This window comes from Colletotrichum gloeosporioides, assembly GCF_011800055.1.
Source record: "Colletotrichum gloeosporioides strain Lc1 chromosome Unknown consensus_38, whole genome shotgun sequence".
NCBI classification, from domain to species: Eukaryota; Fungi; Ascomycota; class Sordariomycetes; order Glomerellales; family Glomerellaceae; genus Colletotrichum; species Colletotrichum gloeosporioides.
In genome coordinates this window covers 143,675-165,624 of record NW_025544683.1, presented here as the reverse complement: position 1 = coordinate 165,624, position 21,950 = coordinate 143,675, and the positions used below count along the sequence as shown (strand labels likewise).

Here is a 21,950-nt window from a genome sequence, read left to right as displayed (position 1 = left end):
ACATACTTCATCACTTGGTAGGCACGTGGGCTCACAATCCCACGACCAAAACCACTGACTACATTTCATCCCAAAGTCACCACAGAGGTCAAAGACACCACAATGTCGCACACGGCCCAAAAGAGACGAAAGGCCAGATATGGGGTGGTATAAGTAAAACGGCCGCCGGCCGGCTCGCATGAACGCGACGGCGCCGCTCGGGTCTGATCTTATTCAAGCCGATATTCCGTACTATGCAGTCGGGGGAGGGGAAGGGGAAGGGCCGTTGGCTGTCCCGTTCGGGATGACGAAGCAACTCAGATCTTTTCACGGTGTGGGAGGGAAGGTCCTGGTGGGAGAATGCTGCACAGCCCTATGGGACTGTCCTTTCCTCCCTTGGCGCCAAGGGATGGGACATGTGGTGTAGCCAGCAGCGTTCTTGGGCACGATAGGGCTAAGCGTTGCGGGCTTGTTCTGGGTATTCTCGGGATACTTTGTGGACAGGCGGAGAGCAATGGAATGCGTGATCAAAAGCTTCATCGAGGAAGTTGAGGGGGTGGGAAGGCAGACTTGCTTCCCCTCCTCGGAGATACTAGCGTACCCCGCGCGTCGTGGCGATGCCAACGCCGGCAGCGAACAAGATTTCTTCTTTTTTTCCCTTTTCTGAGAAGAATGCTCAGCATTGACTTTGGCGCAACGAGTGTCCAAATGGGATATTCCCAGTCTTCTGAAGGGGGCACAATTCAGAGTTCTTCGGGCCAAGGATCTGGACCGCTGCTTGTGGCCGGACTGCAGCGGATTCAGTGGTGCATTTTCAAGGGAGCACCTGGGAGGAAGTGCTTCGTCCCGGCGGAAGGCGCAGGTGTGAGGCGGGATTGGGAGCCGGCCGGTCGATGTAAACGGGACGGTGTGGAAGGCTGTGTCCGTTGGGTGGGAAAACTCCGTAGGACTTTGAATTGATGTCCTTGGCGAGCTGAGCTTGATAACCCGCGCCTCTTCGTGCGGCTGCGGATTTGATCGAAAGCTCCATAGTAAGCAAAGCTGTTAGGCACCTGTGTTTGCACGTACGAATACCCCCGGTATGGCGGGGATCAAGTCCATCGGCGACGGGGCTGAACTGGTCGGGTGGGCTCTAGCCGTTCGCGGGCAAGTTCGAACCCGCCCAGCCTGCTGACGATGGGGACCGATGGGCTTACGGCTTGCAGCAGACCGAGTCTAAAAGTAGGCGAAGGAAGGTGAGCGGCCGGGGGTGTTTTCTGTGGTGTTCCTGACGTCGGGGGTTCTTCTTGGGAGCTGGCTACATCATCATTGCTCCCCAGGCGGAAGAAACATGGAATACCGGATGATGGGGAAACCCCAGAGTTTACCGCACCTTTTTCGGAGAAGCTGATGCCCAGCTTAGCTTGAAGTCTTGGATGAGGGTGAGGCTAAGCTCAGCCGTACAGACAGACACATGTCCACGGAGACGGACGGAACTTTGGGAGAGCGGAGGGGTGAGGTGAAGCGAAGGGGGGAGACAACACATGCAGATGGCAAGCCTCTTTTTTTCGTGTAGCCTTAGCTCTTTTGGTGGTTTTCCGAGACCGTAAGCTGGAGAGCGGGGTGTGTAGGTGTAGGAAGCTGCAGCTGTCTGGTCTGCTGCAGCACAGTGGCCGGAAGGATTCTCTTGACTGGATTGTGTTAATTTGGGTTGGTCTTTTTGTTCCGTTCTGGCCCAGCCTGATTTTCCTTTTCCTTCTTTGGGGGGAGGAGGAGCTGTAGATGAGATGGTGTGTGTGGATGGTTTAAGAGGCGGCGTTCCCATTTTCTGGATTGCTGACGGGGTCTTCTTGGTTTTTATTCCTTTTCCCAATTTTTCCCTCGAAGTACGTCTCGATCACCCAGTCTTCAGTTCCAGCATCACCACTGCCCCCGGTTTCTTGGTGTTGCTTGTTTTCTGGGGCCCGCCCATCGCCGAAACACACAGTCACCACCACCATTCGACTGTCACTGAAAAAGAAAGAAAAGTCCAATCAACCGATTGGAAAGCAAAAAAGTCAACGTCTCAGAGATAGGTGAAGGTGGTTGATTCGACTCGCTCACAACGACCGTCGTGGGCATTGATCGACCCGACCCGTCCACACACACACCACACACCACCGAAGGCATTGAAGCCAGGCATCACCACTGCGGGCCAACACGAACACGCAGTGCACCACCATCGGCACGCCAGCAGCGCAGGAAACAAAAAAGAATCCCGCGAAACGAACCAGTACTGTCAGCAAACTTGATTGGACAGCAATCTGCGTGCGTGGGTTTCAACAGCACCCTCAGCAGCGGCCTTTCGTTGGCCGGTAAAAAAAGACGCTGCGACCGAAGCAAGACGCAGAAAGCGGCCAGACGGGACGCGATTCGATTCGCTCACGACTTGGGCCGTCGACGACATCCCTGCAGCGGCAGGCTCAAAGTTGCCTCCTCCCCCATTGCCCATTGATACTTTGCCGGCGCAGTGTCGTCACGAGACCGCTCGAAGCCGCAAGTTCAGCAACGTTTGGCAGGCTGTGCATTGGTCAATCAGCACCTCAACAGCGTTAGCCTTCTGGAGTCTCTGGGTTTGCACATTTGGCACGAACGGTCAGTCAGCGAGCAATACAGCCAGAAAGGAAGCACCTTAGGCATAACGGAGCATCAAAAGCCAAAAGTTGCTCAGGCCTTACCTCAGTCTTTAACAGAGAAAAGGAGGGGAAATTCAGTCAGCAACCGTCGCCCAACGTCACCAATAACCGCTTTTTGGAGCTGGTGCATTAACTGATCGGGACGTCGTCCTCGCATCTCCCGCGCGGCGCCTCAAGTTTATTCGCCTCGGGCGTGTTACACCACACCCGAAAAAGAGCAGCGACTCGACGAAGTAACAACTCCCGTAGTCCAAGTAGGGGAGTGAGTCCAAGCTTCAGGGTCCATTCATCGCCCCGCCCTCCGACCAATCAGAGGCCACGCAAGTGCCCTGAGTCGAGACACCACCCACTGGGAGTCTGGGACCGTCCTCGCTCTTGGGAGGAGTTCCTGCACGCCGCACGCCGCACGCAGCACGCAGCAAGCACCCGCGCCCCTTTCCCTTGCGTGTGTTGCATTGCCCCTGTCGCTGTCACCACTCTGGACCTTAGCCGGTACCTTACCTTCATCATCATCAGTGTGTGCCAAGTATCTCGAACCATCAAAAGTTACTCGACCACGAACAACAACAAGTACCTTGCATACAAAACATACAACAGACTACAGCAGCAGCCTTACTCACGACGGCGGCCATCAGTCAGAAAAGGACGGCGACGAAATACGAACAAAAATAAACCAGCCCTCTGCAACGGCTGCCTCTCATAATCAACACGGACCCTCCATCATCTCTCGCTACCTAAACGGCGATCATTCCGCAGCCAGGGCCCCCCTTCCCAGCTGCTCACAGACAATTCGAATTTCTGCTACAAAGAAGCGCCTCAAGCCACACCTCCCGCGCACCAGCACTGAACCCAGCAGCAATACCAAGCAGCAGCAGCAGTGCACTTCCATCAGTCAATCAATCCAACGTGGAATCTAATCCAAAGGTGGCCCGGCCCATTCGCACCTCCTCGCCTCGTCTCGCTTCTCCCCTGAGCAATCTACCCACAGAAAGAGCCACCCCCGGCCCAGCGTCGCCTTCCCTGTCTCCTGGTTCCTCTCTTTTTTATCCACATCCACCACCAAAAAGAGACACCAAGACCTTTTCTCGTCTTCTCATCGCTGTCGCTGCCGTTACGCTGTCACTCTTGGACACTGCAACATTCCATCTGTCGACAAAATCCGTCTCATCTCCCTCCTTGGAAACAGCCCATTCTGCCCGTACTCAATTGCTTCTACCACCTCATCGATACTGCCTGCCTGCCTGCCTACCTACCAAAGAAATAAAACCAAAGACAAAAAGGCATTGATCGATCCGACTTCTTTCCTTTGCGTCGCGCGACCGACGACACCTCGACTGCGAGAAATCAATCCTCTTTGAAAAATCGCCCCGTCGTCGCGCAAGGAAGAAGCCTACGCGCTTCGCAGAAGCAGCCATGAGTGTCAGTGTTTCACCCCAACCCTCGCACTTCCGGCGTTTCGACCGCCGCCCTGTTCCTGTTCTCTCCCAGTCTCTTTGCACCCATTGCACCCACTGCCCTGCCCTACCGACGTTGCATTGCGTCGTGCCTTTCTCTGCCATTGGCCTGACTCTCTGTGTGTCGCGCTGTGTCAAACCCCCCAGAGGCACAAGGCACATGTTCTGGCCTTTCTCCCCCCCTTCTCGAAGTCGAATGTCCTCCACCCGGTCGCTCCCTTTTCCGCAATCGCAACCCAACCCAAACCCCCCAAGCACAAACATTTTGACTTTGGATCGATCACCAACCTTTTTCTGCACATCATTCATTCTTGCTTCAGCCTGGTTGCGTTGCATTTGTATGGTGTTGCTTGCTTTTTACCACTCTACCGCCTTTCTCTCGACCTCACCTCCCTACCTCTCCTAATCCAGTCCTCCTCCACTGGTGTCCGAAGCCGAAACTAACATCATGGCACAGTACGGGTATGTTTCTCTGTCTTCAGGAGCCGACGGCGCCCACGACGACGAATACGACCTCTCCCGCGGTAGACTAACAGACTCAACTAATGACAGATACGGTGGTCGTCAAAACCCCTTTGACCAGCGCGATGACTCCCCTTCAGGGGGCGGAGGCTACGGCGCCCCCATGAGAGGCCCTCCCCAGCAATCTTTCGGCTCAGGGCCGTCTCCCTACGGAGGATCTAGATATAACAACGGACCACAAATGGGTAGGGACCAATACGGTATGCTCCATGACCGCGACGGTCGTCCTCGCTCGCATCGCTCACACGCGTCCCTCGCAGGAACGAACGTCGAAATGGAATCCCTCGCCCAAAACGCTGGTGGCTTCGGCCAGTCCTCCGACCCTAACGCGATCCTTAACGAGTGCCGATCCATCGACCAAGGCATCGACCAGATCGAGCAGAACCTCAACCAGCTCCGCATGCTGCAAGAGCGAACACTCACCGACGCGGACACCTCCGCGAACTCCGCCACCGCCCGCCAGCTCGACGCCCTCTCCTCCGAGACGATGACCCAGTACCGCTCCCTCACAGACCGCGTCCGCCAGGTCAAGTCCACCCCCGAAGGCCAGACGCCCAAGAACTCGCCGCAGGTCGGCCGCGTCGACCGCCGCCTGAAGGGCGCCATCCAGCAGTACCAGCAGGTCGAGTCCCAGTTCCGCAAGCGCACCCAGGACCAGATGGCCCGTCAGTACCGCATTGTGCGCCCTGACGCTGACGAGCGCGAGGTCCGTGAGGCTGTGGAGGATGCCGGCGCCGGTGCCCAGATTTTCCAGCAGGCTGTCATGCAGTCCGGTCGCCAACAGCAGGCCAATGCCGTGCTGTCTGCCGTCCAGGACCGCCAGGCTGCCCTGCAGAAGATTGAGCAGCAGATGGTCGAGCTGGCTCAGCTCTTCCAGGACATGGACGTCCTCGTCGTCCAGCAGGAGGCCGCCGTTACGCAGATCGAGCAGAAGGGCGAGGAGGTTGTCGAGAACCTCGACAAGGGTAACCAGGAGATCGGCGTGGCCGTGAACACGGCGCGCAAGACCCGCAAGAAGAAGTGGTGGTGCCTGGGTATCTGCGGTAAGTGCTCCAGCGAGGCTATGTTCCAATTTGCCACTAACTCAGCCCAGTCCTCATTATCGCCATCATCGCCGCCGTCGTCGCCATCTACTTCGCCGTCATCAAGCCCGGCCAGACCGCTGCCGCCCCCGCCGCTGGCGCCCGCAAGCGTTCACTCGAGCTCGGCTCCCTCCCCGCCTTCTCCAACAGCGTACCCGTCGACGTCAGCTCCGTCCACCCGCAAAAGATTAGCCGTATCATGCGCCGAATCGTCACACCGGGCGCCACGTGGAGCCCCGACGCTGTACAAGACGCCGCTGTCGTCGCCCGCGTTGGTGGAAAGTGGGATATGCCCGCTGTCCGCAACTAGACGTCACACACTACCTCTCCGACACTGTACAAAATATACCTCCATACCACCTTTAACCGGCCGCCCCGCGGGGCCGCCATGTCTCCTTATCCCGCATAACCCGTCATTCCGACTTGACGTCTGGATCGATTTCTCATAACCGTTTACCACCATAAGAGTTACTCGCCTTTTTATAGACGGACTGGATCAAAGGGAAGGCAAAACTTCTTTTTTACTTCTGCAGCAGTACACACATACATGTCTCTCTTCCGGTTTGGGTGGAATAACAAAACCAAGGAAGGGAAGAGAGCAGATGATGATGGGAGAAAGGATCCCGGGAAACCCAGGCCTTGGGGATTTTGATATTTTCCCTTGTGTGAAGAGGCAAAACAAAACAAGGATCATTTCGTATAGGGTGTTTCTTTGTATACCCACCCGTAACCAGACTTTCTTTTACTGTTTGCCATGTTGGATTTTTACTTGCTGTCTGTGAAAGTGCGTCGCGTCTTTTGGATTCAACATGCTCCCCTCTATGAAGGAGAGGGGGCATGGTAGTTGTTTTGGCGCGAAAATTCTTTGTTTTGTTGCATTCTGGGCGTTGGCACGTTGAGTAAATATAGTCTGGTTCCGAATTGACATTATTAATATGATAGAAGAGTCTTTGCCTCAAGTGAAGTGTGTCGAGGTGTCCAGCATAGAAACATTTGGTGTAGTATGTCTACAGGCAAGTGGTATCTACGAGAGGCATAGCAAGAGGGATCGCGCCTGGGGAAACGAGGCTTTTGTGACGGCCCCCCAAAGTATGACATGGCAAGGTAGCAGGTGAGCTCTGGAGTCTCGAGGGTGGAAACTTCTTGATAAAGGACGCGGAGTTCTAGAATGTTGGTTCTCTAACAATGGGCCTCTCCAAGCCAATTTTCACAATGATGTCCCGTGACCATGGTTATGGATGGTTCTCTGTCGTGTTTTGGCGCGGTGAATGGACTGATGGTTGGCATATGTGGTTAGTGAGGTGAGGTGTTGGGATTGTGATGGGGCTCTGGTGTCCGTCACGCGGGGTTGGAGGTTTGTGGGTATTTGGATGGATTTGTGGGAGTGAGGTGAGTTTGAGAGGTGGGAGGTTAGCTGGGGAGGCGAGGTGATGGCAGTGTGTTCACAGCATTGGCAGTAAGGTGTAAACAATGGGAAGGTCCTGTTGCATTTGTGGCTCCTTGGAAAAGGAAAAACTCTTGCTGTTGAGGATGATGTTCTTTTATATTGGTTGCTTACTGCACAGCATAGCCCAAGGCTGGTGTGAATCTGTTTAAGGGGATCTTGATGGGGTTTGGAATTGTTTGACCGCGCAATGAGCAACCAGGAGCTGCGATCAGATGGCCTTCTTGGGGGTTTTCGGTGACGAATGTAGGAGAAGTCTGGATGGGAGGCTCTTTGGTCTCTTGCTTGTTGGTATTGTGAGGTGGTTGGTTGGGTGCTTTGAGGAATGGTGTTGTTTTTGTCCCGCGCGATGGTCATTTCTCTTAGTTTATTCACTGGGGGTATTCTTTTGAGGCAGAGCGGTAGAGAGGTTGTTTTTCATGGAACTTCGAGGAAGTTAAGCGCTCCAGATTCAGAGGCGGGATGAGCCCCATGTTCAACGCATCCCTCTGTAACTTCTTGAGGATCCAGTGTGAAGTTTTGCTAGAAAACACAAAGCTAGTTGTAGTACTACTTTTCATAGCACCTAACCTATATCAGAGCTATATTAATCACTAAGTCTAGTCTCCTCTCAAGCTTCTTGAGCTACCTACTCCGTAAGTTAGACCATGATAGTTGGCCCGCCCGACGCATCTTTGTGTTTCCTGATGCTCATCCGAGGCGCTTCAAAGGGTCGTGCCGGAGCGTCGTGGGACTCATTCGTTTACTTGATGCATAACCTTGTATGTGATGCTGGTCAAATGATTGAGTCGAGCAGGGGCGCGATCTACATGGTCATACTCACAGGACCATTTCTTGACATGTAGGTTTTAGCGGGATGGACCGCATAGGTTAGATCCAGTTCAGAATGCAGCTTTTGTGATCCATTTGTTCTTTCAATAGCAAGATGCCTCAGTTTGTAACGGCTATCTCAATAGCAATGTGCAAGTTATCAAAACGCCCTGGAGTTGTATGTGATTATGCCCGCGCGAACACGAAAGAAAACTCCCTAGCAGGGAGGTCTGATTTTGCGGTATTCAGACCAAACAACCCAGTCTCCCCTCTCTTCCTCATCCCACGGGACGAGGTTCTCTTCTTTAACCTCCCCAGAAGACTCAAAATCATCCTTCCAACCCCCCGGAATGCTCAAGACCGGATTTTCAACCATGCGCCAAAAGTCCCCGGCGTATTCCATGTCATAGACGGACCACCATACTTTCCACTGTTCAGGCAACGCTCCGTAAGTGATCCCAACAACTCTGAAATAGGTATACCGATGACCCGCCTGCTGAGCCCTCCGTGGGATTCTTCCCTCTCGATCATAGAAGCCAGAGCACCTATCTCTGTGGCCATACTCCAGAAGGTTGACCCCATTGGCGTACAAAATCTCTACCCAAGACCTTATAGCTGACTGCAAGATGCAGTCAAATTCCTGAGGAGAATTTGAATGGAACCTATACATTATGATCCAGAGCATCATGACAAGCGACGTCTCCTCCGCAAGTGTCTTTGACTTCTCTGACAAATCTCCCGGTTTGAATTTTGCAATTTCACCAAGTGCGTGATGATAACTGCCTTTCTTTGGGAGATGGGGTAGTTCGCCGTTTGATTGCAAAAGCTCCCAGCCTACTCCGAGCCCAACCAAATGCGACAGAGCGAGTATCTCTTCTGACATGAGCCGGAAAGACGTGATCACCTCGGCGCTGACAGATCCAACTTCTGGTAGTAAACACAAGACCTCTCCGAACGTCCAGTACTTCTGCGTCAACAGTTCCCAGCAATGCCACAGCCTAGATGAAAGCGGTGCTGAGGGCAATTCAGGACTCATGATCCTTTGAATCTCGCGATACTGCTCGAAGGTTCTTTTACGCACTACCAAGGTCCATATTTCATCATCTTCTTCAGCGATGTCTGGCGTGTAGTCCATAAAAATCCGTAAGATTTGATCATTACGTTCGAGTTTCCCGGAATGCCAGGGATCATACAGCAGCCTTTCTAGTGGAGTCCTTCAAATTCCGTCAGCCTACCAAGATTCATATTTGCCGGGATTGGGATCTTGTGTCACTCACCTGGCCTTGATTCTTGCCGAAATCTTGCTTTTCGGTGTTTGTGACCATTCACCGAAGGATCCAGGGTATAGACCGGCGTGCAAAAGCCATCGTGATATCTCGACAGCGCCCCATTTTACAGCATGCTTGCAAGTGGTTTTTGGTGAGCGGACCTGTCAAAGCAGAGGATTTGGTTCTTGCCGGGGATAGCAAGCCTTCTGGTATACTTACCATTAGAAGGTTACGGCCGTTTTGTTTATGAACATACGGTGTCAACTTTGCTTCATGAAGACGCCTCTGCAAGTCGATGACATCGTCGCCCTCCACGGCGTCTAGAATGCCATATGGGATTTCATCTACCACCGCGTAAGATGATAAGTTCAACTGCCAACCTGACACACTCTGCTGGGCCATCACAGAGTACACAGTATTTCCAAGCCAACTCGGGATGCGAATGGAAATGTGACAGGTTTGATAGTTGAGACCAAACAGGAGTCTGCCCAGGATGGTTGTGCCTTTAGATATCGCCCCAAAGTCTGGCATGGACTGCTTTGCAAGATATGACTTGCTTGGTCTCGGAGATTCAAACATGAACGTATTATCTTCTGAGACCGAGAAATTTTCCGATTGAGTTTCGGCCGTGTCGAATTCAAGCCGGGGCGGGAGATGAAGTCGCTGGGCGTTTATGGAAGCGCATGTTTTGCTAAACAAGTGTCAGAAGTCAGCGTCGTCTGAGCAGCGAACAATCTCAGAGGCCTTACAAGATGTAACGGCTCTCAGCCATTTTGTAAAGGCGCAGAGCATTGTCGAGTTTCCGTTCCATCGCTATCAAACTCTCCTTCTGAATCACAACTCTAGCGGCTGCGAACTTTCGTCTATGTCGTCGTTTGTCCTCAAGACTGCGATTATGCGCATCTAGAGTCATTCGTAAATCTTCCATCGCAGCGCGAGCCCTGCCCATGGCCTTCTGCATGATGGCGTCGTTCCAAGCCGGTGTCGGCAGCGGGTTGTTGGCAGCGTGGATCTCATCATCGCGGAGGATTTCATCGAGACATTGGAGTTCTTCCGCCTTCTCCAGAAGAGCGGCTGGCACGTCTTTGACTTCGTCCCAGAGACATTTGAGCTTGAAGGTTAGAGTGACGGCTTTGCCCGCCAGGTCGATCACGGCAATCACGCTGGCCGCAGTACCGAGAGCTTCTGCCATGACGATGGTAGAGTCCTGGTAAAGTTGATGCGCGATTGAGGGGTGATGCGATTCGAGTGGGATGAAGAGGGAGAAATCGTCCAACTTCATCAACGTTACGGGTCGTCCGGGTATGCCCACAGCCTGATCTGCCACACCTCCATGCTGGGCAGGGCTGCATGTCAGAAGGCGCAGTATTGGCTTAGGACCATCGCCCCCATGATCATCTGGTACTCGCGCATATGCAAGTAGACTGCGCCGAAAAACAGCTGCGCATATCATGGATGTCGACTTCGGGGGGAGGAGTCTTCTGTCACTGGGTTTGCGCGGTTGCATGGCCGCTCAACTGGAGCAGAACAAGTTGCCTGCCCATCAGTGGAATGCGCCTAGCTTACAAGGAAGCGGCTTACTGGGTATCTTTTCGCGAAGAATCACCTCCCAGACTTGCAGAAATTCTTGTGACTCTTCGCCTTGCGTCGCAGTTCAGCATCTGACGGCTTAGCAGGCCCCGAATGCGCGATCGTTGACGTGACTCCTGACTGACTTGTCTTTTTGAGGCCTTCCGCATTGCCAGTGGTAGCCGATCATGCTTCGGGCTTTGAAAATACTGCATTATTCTTCGGCTCTGCCAAATTGCATCCGCAATGGCGTCTTGCTGTCTTCGATACCTCATCCGGAGAAGACGTCTCTCCAATACCCTCATCTCCATGCGCACTCATCAGGTCAATTAGGCAACGAGTCACATCTTCCCCGAATCTCGACATTCAATCGTCGCTTGATTTCCTTGAAATTTATCTATGAATGCCGCTTTAATCACTTTCAGCTACGAAAGACTCCCGCTCTTCGGGCGGATACTAGGAGTCCGCCCGGTTAGCTGGAAGTACGAACTGCTGGCTGAATAAGCTCGCGGCTTCGCCAAGACGACGGGCGAAAAGAAAGAAGGCTGGTCTAGAACCATACAGATAAGAGACAAAGATCAAATTTATCTTAGAGAAGTATGTACTTTATCGGAACAAATGAGAAGTTCCAGACCCCCCCCCCCCCCCCCCCCCCCCCCCCCCCCCNCCCCCCCCCCCCCCCCCCCCCCGAAATCTAATTCCTAGGCCGTTCGCCGTACCGCGCCTGTGCATCTCGACCTCAAGACTAGACTGTCCCACAAACCAACGCAGGAAATCAGACGTCGTGATATAAACAAGAATGATAAAACTCAATTTGCAGGTCTGATCTTGCGATATTCCGACCAAATGAACGGGACTTTCTCCTCATCTTCATCGCCATTGTCGTCGTCAAAATCATCTGTCCAGCCTCCCGGGACGTTGAAACCAGACGTAGTTGAACCTGGATTTTCCACCAAATTCCAAAAGTCTGCCGCGTAATTATTGATATTCGGAGCCCACCACAATCTCCACTGATCGGGCAATGAGCCGTATGTGATACCGAGAAACGAGCAGGTGTAAGGGATCCCAATCATGTACCTATTTTCTGAGTCGGCACGCGAAATGGTCGTTTCTGATAAGTACCAGCCGAGATCTTGGTAGTAATTTTTCTCTTTTCGACCATAATACAAGAGATCAGCACCACTGTCGTAGAGAACGGTCGCCCAATGTGTAATTGCTGATCGAAGAAGCTGATCAAGGACTTCGGGCGGATTCCAGTTCCAGGTTAATCGCTCGAGAAATATAAATAATGGTGTAACTCCAGGCATGCCCAAATAATTGCCTTTGGGAGGAAATATGATGTCTTCCGGGTCCAACCAGACAATATCGCCCAGAACTCGATAGAAGCTGCAATTTACTGGCAAAACTGACCGTCTGTGGTGAAGTCTTACGAAATCTCGGGACAGACCTGTTGCTGCTATTGCTGAAAGCCCCATCTCCCACTGGTAACTTCTGCAGATTTCGATGAGGTGTTTGGTGAGAGTCTCGGCTTCGGGTAAAACCTTTTTGACTTCGTGCCAACTCCAATCGCTAAAATTCACGCCATCGGATGCGTGTGCATATCTCGTGGACAGATCAAAAGCGGAATAGCGAGGTTCTATCACCATTTGGATTGCTGTGAAATCCTCATATGATCTGTCCGAGATCATTGTACCCCAAATCTGATCATATGACTCAACCGTGTCGGGCATATAATCCTGACAAAGCTTGAGGATCTCAACTTGATGACTTCGCTTCTTTGAATCAAAAGTCGCTATATAAAACTCGACAGGTGACCTTTTGGGGCAGTTAGCAAATAGCTATTCAGCAAGCAGAAGGTATATTCTTGCACATACTCTGCCATTGAGACAACATAGCCAGCATCGCATTCATCGAATGAGCCTGGTTGCAGGCCACAGCTCAAGAGCCACTTTGCTGTCTCAACAGACTCGTTTGTTAAAGCAACCTGTTCATGACACAATCAGCATGCAGTGTCAGAAAAAGTAGAAAAAACCACAGAGAGAGATTATTATACTGACGTGGAGCAAGTTAAAACCGTAACTGTTATGGACGAATGGCGTGAGGTTGTTTCCGCAAAGATACTTTTGCAAAGCAGTGACGTCGTCTTCCTGTATTATATCGAAGACTTCGTCTTCGAAAAGGTGAATGGTCGGATACACTGAAAGAAAGGATTGCCAGCCAGCAATGCTCCTTTGGACCATTGCAGAGTAAACCTTCCCACCCAACCAGTCTGGGACTCTCATAGAGAAGCTGTAGATTTCATCGTAGTAGCCGAAACACAATCGACCCAGTGCTGAAGGACCCTCAAAAATGGCTTTCTTCCTTGGCTTAGCAGTCTTGACTGTAACAATCTGGCTCCGAATATAGCCTTGGGAGTCTCCTGGGTCGATGATAGGGCTCTTATTATGTGTGGAGATGACCACGGTACTCGTCGACTCAGCAAGTTGTTTGTAGATTGATCTGTTGTATCGGCTAACAGAGTAGTATTAGTCTCTATTCACAGCAAGCATTTGCATAAGTAGATCTACCCATAAACGACGTTATTGGCAAGCTTGTAGAGCTCTAGGGCCCTGTCAAGCTTCTGCTCTACCGTTCTGAGGCTGTGTTTCTGGATGACGATCTTAGCAGCCGCGATTCTGCGCCTGAATCGCCGCTTGTTGGCGAGTTCTTCTGTGTATTCACCGATCGTGTTCTGGACATCGTTCTTGGCAACGCGAGCTCTGTTGATAGCATTCTGAACAGCAATTGGCGTATGGTCTTCTGCGGCATCTTGTTCTGCTAGGTCAAGAAGCTCTTCGAGATATTGGAGATACTCTGCCTTTTCGATAAGGGTGGCCGGCATATCTTTGACCTCTTCCCAGAGCGCCTTGAGCTTGATGGTGAGGGAGATCGTCTTTCCAGCGAGGTCGGCAACAGCTATAACGCTGGCGGCAAGACCCAAGCCTTCCGCCATGGCGCTGAACAGACTGGGTTGAGGATGAAAGCAGGCAAAAGAGAGATTTCGGAAAGGTCTTGGGCCTCGGTGGGGATATTCATGGGAGGAGAGCCGCAGCCTGATTTCATATCCAGCTCACTAGGGTGGGGTTGGGTGTCAGCACATCTGAGATTGGCCGCGGAGCATGGAGTTTCTGACCATTCAGCATTTGGAGGCAGTGCCCTGCGCCTCATGTCGGCGGCTGCACAAGGCTACCTGCATGGCTTTCTTGTGCGCTCCTTGCATTTCGCGGTCACCGGGCTTGCCGAAAGGTGGCCAAGCTGTTGTATGAGCTGTCCCGTCAGGCCGGGCGGTTCAATGCAATACTTGTTGTATTTCTTCAATCGTTGTGTCCCTCGGTATCATGTGATGTATATACTAAACGCCGAATCAATCGCAGCCTCCCATCCAGAACGCCATGCCTTACAAAGTACCCAGCCTAAAATCCAAATAATCACCGCTCAGAAAATTCGCATTGATGATGTGGCCCAAGCAGGCGTACTCCCCGTCACCCATGACTTGCTGCCAGTACAATGTAAACATCTTCTCTGCTCTCCAAGGTTCGTGACGGAGCACTGCGAGCAGACGTGCTTCCCACAAGCACCGCAAGCGTTGCCTCCTTCGCACCCATCGACATCCATACCATCAGCGTCCGCCGAGCCAAGCCCTGCACCGCAGTCCTCGCAGCTCGTGGGGCTCAATGCTCTCTGGTGGACTGGCGGGCTGGCCGTCCTTAATACGGGAGGTTGCGCGGACTTGATGTTCCAGAAGCTGTGGAGAGACTTTTGTGTATTGCGTGCGGTGACGGCAGGAACGGGGGCAGGTGATAGTGATGGTTCGGTTTCCATGTGTTGATCTTGTTGTTGGGCGGAGTAAAGCATATTCAATGTGCGTTCTGTGATGCGATTGATCGTTAGTGCATCGTCTCACAGTCGTGGCGTCATTGAGTCTACTCACGATGAACCTCCTCCTGCGAAGGGCGGTTGTCGCGGAAGCGTTTCCTCGTTCGGCTGTCGAGATGTGATGGCGTCGCAAATGCGCGAGGGAAGGCCAGGCTAGGTGAGATCGGGAAGTCGAAGGACTCGACGCTGGAATCGGAGCGGGCGGGGGAGTTGAAGAGCGTCACGAGCTCGGAGGCGGAGCGCTTGCGCTTGAGGGCCATTGTGTTGATTTCGAGAGACTTGGAAGTTGCTTGTGTTCGTATGATGTTGGTAAGAGTGGTGGAATCGGTGAACACTACGGCGCAATTACTTTGAAAATAGATTGACGATATTTGTGTCTATCGGCTGTGGGAATGTTTTGGGACGGACAGGGTGGGTGAGATTCACGGCGCTAAGAAATGGAATGCGCATTGGATGGTCTGGTGCGACAGGCCTGGCGCGGCGCGTCCTGCTTTCGCGTTGCGGTCGCGACAGGACCCGCTGGGTGTTTAATGGGCCCACAGTGGTTTCCTGAAACGGGGCTGAAAGGGCTGAAGTCGCGCTGGAATTTAATGCACATCATCGCGAACGCCACTTTTTTTTGGTCTTGGATGTTTCTTGTTTCACACGCGATGGAATTTGAGGGGCAATGGCTCAAAACGTAGCCATTCTGATCTCTTGTTCCTGACCGCCGGTGTCGACAGGCCGGCCAGGTCCGGACCCGACGTGTCTCCACTCGCCCGCCGGCCCCGGGATCGCTTGGACCAGGGTCGCCCGCCGCCTTGGTTGTTTTGTCCCAGTCCATCTTGAACAGGCATCGCCATTCAAGAAGTTCTCATGGCAAAGCTGATCAAAGCTCGTTGGAGTGAAGAATCAATGATTCGCTCTGTCCGCTGACACTCATCTTTTGCCGGTTGACAGCGGTGACGAATTGCCGTTGCAAGTTGGATCATCGACCGCCGGGACTAGAGCGCACCCGAAGTCCTTGAACAGACTACCTGAATTATTGCGGTTCTTGTTGAATCCAGAAACAAAATGGATTAAGTTACGCCAAGAGCACAGAGGACCTGATGAGATGAACGGCCCAGAGGGCGGAGGACTTGATTCGTACAACTGGCCGGCGGGATGAACTAGTTCGGCTCTCAATGTATGGATTCGCTGTCAAATGGAGCACCTCTGTAAATGACCCATAACATGGTTGGAAATTCATCTATCTATGTCAAGGGTTGCATGGAGGTTCGGACAAATCGCTTTGTCCTTCGGCCGTTGACAAATGAACCATCGGCGCCTAGAGTGTAACTCGGCGCCGACTGTCGATGTCGTCTGCTATGTAAGACACTTCAAATGTGTATAAGAGGTGAATACATGAGGCCCTAGATGGGATTTGAGAACATTAGAAGCAGGCTCGCAGACAACAAGCTGTCGCTCACCAGTCAACAACACAAGATGAAGTTCACCTCTCTCACCGCCGTTCCCCTTGCGCTCCTCTGCGGAGGTAGGTCTTCTCTGCATGGATAGTCATCCAGACTCATTTGATAACAGTCTTAGTCGCTTCGTCATCTCCTCTGACCCCTCGCAACGAATCCAAGATCTTCGTTGGGCAGGTCACCGACACTTTCAACGCCTCCGTCAGGACCATTTGGGGAATTTACTCAGCCTTCGGCGCCGCCCAGCTGTACATGAAGAATGTCACCTTCAATGAGCTCACCGGCTTCGGGCCTGGCGCTGTCCGAGACATCACTCTGGCTGGTCAATTCGCTCGCGAGCGGCTGGACTGGGTCGATGCCGACAAACACTCCCTGGCTTACACGCTCTACGAAGCTCCTGGTTTGCCTGCGGTCAACATCCAGGGCACAATTGAGTTGAATGACATCGGGAACAACAACACCGAGATTGTCTGGACTGCGAGGGCTGATGCGATTACTGCTGGAGCGGAGGATAGTATTAAGGCTAGGGTGCTGGACATTTATACCAGCTCTATCGCGATTGTGAAGGGACTTGTCTAGTTTGTTGACAGAGTAGTAAAGCAGGGATCAGTCCTTCACCCTAATCAATAGCCTACCAAGGCCGCCTTTCCCTGTATCGACCTTTACGCACTCTTCCCGGATAGACTCAATGTCGGATAGTTCCACCGTACGAAAGACCGCTTTTACCTTGCCAGTAGCAATCATCTCGCCAGCTCTCTCTAGGTCTTCCCTAATTTCTGGATTACCCGACACGAATTCGTGTTGGATGTTCGTCCCTCTAAACTTGAAAGCGTACCACCACTGAACCAGGTCCAGCATCCAAGCTAGCCAGAGCGGAACCATGCCGGGCCCCATGATCTCCCTCACCAAAGGCGATGGAGGAATCGAGGCAATGGACATGATGACGCCTGTCTTGGGGTTGAGAAGGGGTATCGCTGGGTTCATGCTGTCCCATTGCGTGTTGAACATGAAATCCACGCTGCCCTTGGGAACAGCGTCTGTCAAGCTCGTCGTCTTGTAATCGATAAGTTGATCCACCATTCCGGGAAGGTACTCTTCGACAAGCTTCAACTTTGGGGTTGAGACTGTTGAAATGATTTTTGCTGCACCAAACACGTTTCTCGCAACCTGGATACCGCTAAAGCCCCCTCCGCTCAAGGCAGCCGGGACGTACACGGTCTTCCCCTCAAGACTCTCCCAACCGGCCAATTCTAGACCGCGCTTGATGGTTTGATACGCTGTCACAGTATACCCAGGAAGTGCGGCAGCTTCTTCAAAGCTTATTTGTGGCGGCTTTGGCAGCAGTAATCTCTCCTGCGTGATTGCATATTCGGAGCAGAAACCTGGGTCCGGATTGCTGAAGGCGGGACGGACGACGCCGTGGCCGTAGACTGCATCGCCGATCTTGAAGGTCTTGACTTCCGATCCGATTGCGACGACGACACCAGCGCCCTCACAGCCGAGTTTCACAGGAAATCTAGAGCAATGTCAGTCAATCTTGATCACCACTCTATGTGAGTACATGAGCACCAACGTCTCTTTCCGCGATGCAACGATCCGAGACCCCACAGCCCGTTGACAGTCGCCCTTCATAATCGCTCCGGCATGCACCCGAATTATCACTTCCGTAGGATTGGTTATTGTCGGGAGGGGCACTCCGGCAACCTCGAAGCCGGCGGGGGTGCAGTGTTGAAGCGCCACTAGGGAGCGCATCGTTTCGGGAAGGTTGTTCATGGTTGTCATGTTACAGAAGATACTGAGACAAGGAGGGAGCGAAACCCAAGTGCAGCCGGGAACTCTGTGGCTTTTAATGCGCAGATCCGGCCCGGCTGTTTGGAAGTTCGGTCGGCGGTTCGGTGGGGCTGTTCGGCGGTTTCGGTGGCATGGCCCCACCAACGACGCCGAACTCACGGCCGGTTGGACAGACTTACAATCTGCTCCAAACCTCTGCATTTTGCAAAACTCAATGTTACTTACACCAAGGTCAATCAATTTCAAGATTCTTGAAGTTCTACTAGTAAATTGCCTACACGTCGATCTCAAAGACACCAGCCTCCCGATGAGATGTCGCCCTTTAGTCGGCTTTGGTGGCGGGCTGAGTCAAGGGGCCTTTCTCGCCCTGGGAAAACCGGAGGAGGGGCACGCTGGTCGGAATAGTCGAGTTGGCAGAGCCGCCGTCTCAGACCCAGAATCTTGGAAACTGCTAGTTTTAGCTTGTCGAGGGAGGAATATTTCTGCAGCATTTCTTTTCTCAGGCTGCGCCGCCAATGCCAGGACCGCAGGAGAAGGTGCAGTCGCGATGGAGGGGTGCTCTTTCCTCTCGGCAAGTGCGGCGGGAGCGCGACTTCCATTTTGTATTTAGAGAAAGAAGGACCGACTGGATGGGAAGGAAGAGCTGGAGAAAATACTCATCATCGAGCCTTCTTTCTTCCTCATTTTTCCTCGGGCTACTTTTCTTTGGCGTCACTGGGGGTTCGGACGCTTCGATTTCATCAAAGTTCTGCTACTTTACGCGCATCTCTTCGACATTGTTTGACCCCGGCCGGTCTGTGGGATCGTCAAATGCGATCTTCGCCTCATTTCTCTGCTATTTACTCTCCGGTGCCAGGAAAGACGCAGTTCGCAATGCGTTTCCTTCTCTTCCTGACGTTTCTGAGCGGCGTCGTCTCGCGATGCTCGGGCTTCGACCCAAATTCCAAGAACAACGTTGTTGTCTACTACGTACGTCTCTTCACTCCATATTGACTGGACTCTCAAGCTGACTCCCACATAGGGGCAAGGACCTAACCAGGGCGACCTGATAGAGCAGTGCCAGCAACCCGAAATCGATGTCATCGTTCTTTCCTTCGTCCACCTCTTCCCGGCGCAAGCAAACGGTTACCCAGGCACGAACTTTGGCAACCGGTGCGGTGGGGAGGTCTACCCAGGCCCCGGATGGAATGGTGTGAACGACCCGTCAAAGGATCAGTTGCAGTCCAACTGCCCAACACTCAACGCCCAAATCCCGGTGTGCCAGCAGCAATATGGCAAGAAGATCATCCTCTCTTTGGGAGGTGGTGTAACGAACTATCAACTCACGGGCAGAAACGAGGGCGAAGTCCTGGCGACATACCTCTGGAAGATGTTCGGTCCTCAGAGCGCTGATTGGACAGGTCCCCGTCCGTTCGACAATGCCGGACAGGCAGTTGAAGTGGATGGCTTTGATATGGACATTGAATGGCCATCAACTGGTAAGTGTCGCCTTCTCCCGTATTTGTCCATACAGAGTGTAGGCTGATAGTCGACCCATAGACAACTCGGAGGGCTACATTGCGATGCTCACCCTTTTGCGTTCCTTTTTCCCGACGGCGTCGAAACCGTACTATCTCACTGGAGCACCTCAGTGCATTGTCCCCGATGCCAACATGGGCGACATGATCACTGCCATTCCGTTTGATATGATTTTTGTCCAATTTTACAACACTCCGGCGTGCTCGGCGGCGACTTGGACGGCCAGCAACCCGGCATACACTCCTGGCCAGGCCACACAACAGGCGGGATTCACCTACGACACTTGGGCTCAGTGGCTGTCGACTACAGCCAGTAGCGCTGCCAAGTTGTATATCACCCTGCCAGCTTCACCGGATGCTGCCAGTGAGGGTAACTACATCACACACGAGCAGGCTAGAAATCTGATCGATGCGTACTACTGCCGGTCATCCTTTGGGGGTGTTGCTGTCTGGGAAGCAACTAGAGGCGATGCAAACCCCTACAATGGCAAATCGTTCCAAGCTACTATGAAAGACTGGCTGGTGGAGGCTGCCGTGAACCCGTCGTTGACAACTTGCGATGTAAGTGCTCAAGCCAACAAGAAATGGCCAGTCAATAACTGATAATGCAGACAAACCCGGTACCAACGAACCCAGAGAGTCCAACGCTGCCGAACCCTGGCACGGGAGGATGCGGAGCCGGGATTGGATCCTGCGGCGCTGGATATTGCTGTAGCCAGTATGGATACTGCGGGACGTCGACGGACCACTGCGGAACGGGATGCCAGTCTGATTTCGGCACGTGTGGAACCAGCAGTACTCCTGATCCCGCGCCGGCGCCCTCCCCGGACCCACCCACCACCCCGTCACCCGGAGGCGGAGCTTGCGGAGTGAACGTGGGATCATGCGGAGCCGGCAACTGCTGCAGCATGTACGGATATTGCGGATCTGGCCTGGATTATTGCGGAACTGGTTGTCAGCCAGAATTCGGCACTTGTGGTACCGGCAATGTCGGCACCGATAGCGTGTCGGGACTGCCCGTATCTGCCGATGGTTCTTGCGGTGCGGGAGGATCGACTTGCAGAGGCAACGGTGACTACCAATGCTGCAGCCAATGGGGATTCTGCGGCAATTCGGCGTTGCACTGCGGCGAAGGCTGTCAATCTGGCTATGGTATTTGCAGCTGATCATCTTGACTGGACGCTGATGTACATAGGTATGTTTTTTGAAGCTCGTCGTACGTAATATGGGAGATAGGCCATGCGGCATAATTTGAGGGAGTCATCTGTTCGAAGCTAGCATCTGAGGACGTGATGGGATGGAACATGAGCGTCAAAGCCCAGCTGAGCTGATGTGCACTCCGAAGCACCGCCGAGTGTTCTGGCGGCGGAGAAGAGTTGAAAGTGGCGACGGAACGTCGTGTTTGACGCGAGTCCGGTCACGTGACGTTGCTGTCGCTTCCGCTCTCCATGCAGCTGCAATACCACATTTTCCTTTGAGCCGATCTCGTCTTCTTTCGTGTCAACCAACGACATGCGCGCATCGACATCTCTATCTGTGGTGCAATCTCTGGCTATTTCTTCGGAAATAACGGTCACGCAGGGAAGATATTCGCAGCAATCGCGCTGCTTTAGGATTGGCATTGCCTGCTACAGATCTAGGCACATACTTCTGGGGCCGACTGCGGGCAGAATACTCAAAATCACCAGCATGGGTTCCCGCGGGATTTGGGCCCTTGCGGTTCGGAACGCACCCCGACAAGCTCTCCCAAGGGGATGGCGCAGTCGCCGCATTCGCCGAGGTCTATCAGAGATTTCGAAGCCCTGAAAACCTTCTGGACACCGCGTCCGTCTGATCTAGACTGGTGAGCTGCTAAACGCCATGTCCTAGGCAGTCTAGTAGTGAGTTCGGTCAAATGACTCGTTCGGTGCAGGTGCTGAGAGAAGGCCTGCAGCATGCCGGCAGCAAGACGCTACAAGCTTTCGAAGCTTCCTCTGGATTGGAAGGTTTGCGAGGAATATTGGGCAGAAGAAATGTCAACGCCGCCGGAGGCGGGGGGACAAAGCTCACCACCCTCTCACCCAGCAGACACCGAAGTATCGCCCGATACCCGTCTTCTCCACATCGAAGCTTGATCGAAAGATGGTCTAAGACGCGTTATTATTGCCGCACATCAAAACCCGGCATTCTGCACGCTGCACCTATGAGAATTCACCCACGTCTCGCTGCAAACTCCGCCTGTCTAATCCTGTCGGAAATTTTCTGCTCACCTCCAATGCGTTCGGACCCGAAGCGCGATGACACGTCCTAGGCAAAAAGGGCGCGATGTAGAGCTAGCCATCATCGTGAAACCTGGTGCTCGAGAAAGAGTTGCGGGCCGCCCGTACTGGTCAGGGGCAATCTGTTCGCGGGTGGCTGCCGGCGAAAGCGCCGTCGGTAAAGCTTCAACACTCAGCATTCCCATGTTTCTGAGCCGAGGTTTCTTGCAAGAACTAGCCGCGCTCGATTGCCGCATCGTCAA

At 53.1% G+C, this 21,950-nt stretch overlaps 7 protein-coding genes across 7 annotated transcripts; 3 read left to right on the top strand and 4 right to left on the bottom strand.

The window, feature by feature from the left end:
• Positions 1-4,535: 4,535 nt before the first annotated feature.
• GCG54_00013569 (uncharacterized protein) lies at positions 4,536-6,001 on the top strand (the record flags this gene model as incomplete). The annotated part of the gene is made up of 2 exons (XM_045413421.1): positions 4,536-5,652; positions 5,703-6,001. 2 exons carry the CDS (start codon positions 4,536-4,538, stop codon positions 5,999-6,001), a joined length of 1,416 nt encoding a protein of 471 aa, XP_045265055.1.
• Positions 6,002-9,132: 3,131 nt separating this feature from the next.
• Positions 9,133-10,405, bottom strand: GCG54_00013568 (uncharacterized protein; the record flags this gene model as incomplete). Its single annotated transcript, XM_045413420.1, has 3 exons — positions 9,133-9,159; positions 9,433-9,904; positions 9,963-10,405. The coding sequence occupies 3 exons, from the start codon at positions 10,403-10,405 to the stop codon at positions 9,133-9,135; spliced, it is 942 nt and encodes a 313-aa protein (XP_045265054.1).
• A 1,186-nt stretch (positions 10,406-11,591) lies between these two features.
• Positions 11,592-13,774, bottom strand: GCG54_00013567 (uncharacterized protein; the record flags this gene model as incomplete). The annotated part of the gene is made up of 4 exons (XM_045413419.1): positions 11,592-12,597; positions 12,657-12,766; positions 12,840-13,281; positions 13,350-13,774. The coding sequence occupies 4 exons, from the start codon at positions 13,772-13,774 to the stop codon at positions 11,592-11,594; spliced, it is 1,983 nt and encodes a 660-aa protein (XP_045265053.1).
• Positions 13,775-14,256: 482 nt separating this feature from the next.
• GCG54_00013566 (uncharacterized protein) lies at positions 14,257-14,957 on the bottom strand (the record flags this gene model as incomplete). Its single annotated transcript, XM_045413418.1, has 2 exons — positions 14,257-14,690; positions 14,753-14,957. 2 exons carry the CDS (start codon positions 14,955-14,957, stop codon positions 14,257-14,259), a joined length of 639 nt encoding a protein of 212 aa, XP_045265052.1.
• Positions 14,958-16,161: 1,204 nt separating this feature from the next.
• Positions 16,162-16,721, top strand: GCG54_00013565 (uncharacterized protein; the record flags this gene model as incomplete). Its single annotated transcript, XM_045413417.1, has 2 exons — positions 16,162-16,210; positions 16,264-16,721. The coding sequence occupies 2 exons, from the start codon at positions 16,162-16,164 to the stop codon at positions 16,719-16,721; spliced, it is 507 nt and encodes a 168-aa protein (XP_045265051.1).
• A 27-nt stretch (positions 16,722-16,748) lies between these two features.
• GCG54_00013564 (Dehydrogenase azaJ) lies at positions 16,749-17,915 on the bottom strand (the record flags this gene model as incomplete). The annotated part of the gene is made up of 2 exons (XM_045413416.1): positions 16,749-17,658; positions 17,716-17,915. 2 exons carry the CDS (start codon positions 17,913-17,915, stop codon positions 16,749-16,751), a joined length of 1,110 nt encoding a protein of 369 aa, XP_045265050.1.
• An 891-nt stretch (positions 17,916-18,806) lies between these two features.
• On the top strand, positions 18,807-21,284 carry GCG54_00013563 (Endochitinase A1; the record flags this gene model as incomplete). The annotated part of the gene is given in 6 exon segments (XM_045413415.1): positions 18,807-18,902; positions 18,955-19,411; positions 19,473-20,011; positions 20,062-20,602; positions 20,613-20,645; positions 21,091-21,284. The coding sequence occupies 6 exon segments, from the start codon at positions 18,807-18,809 to the stop codon at positions 21,282-21,284; spliced, it is 1,860 nt and encodes a 619-aa protein (XP_045265049.1).
• Positions 21,285-21,950: the final 666 nt, after the last annotated feature.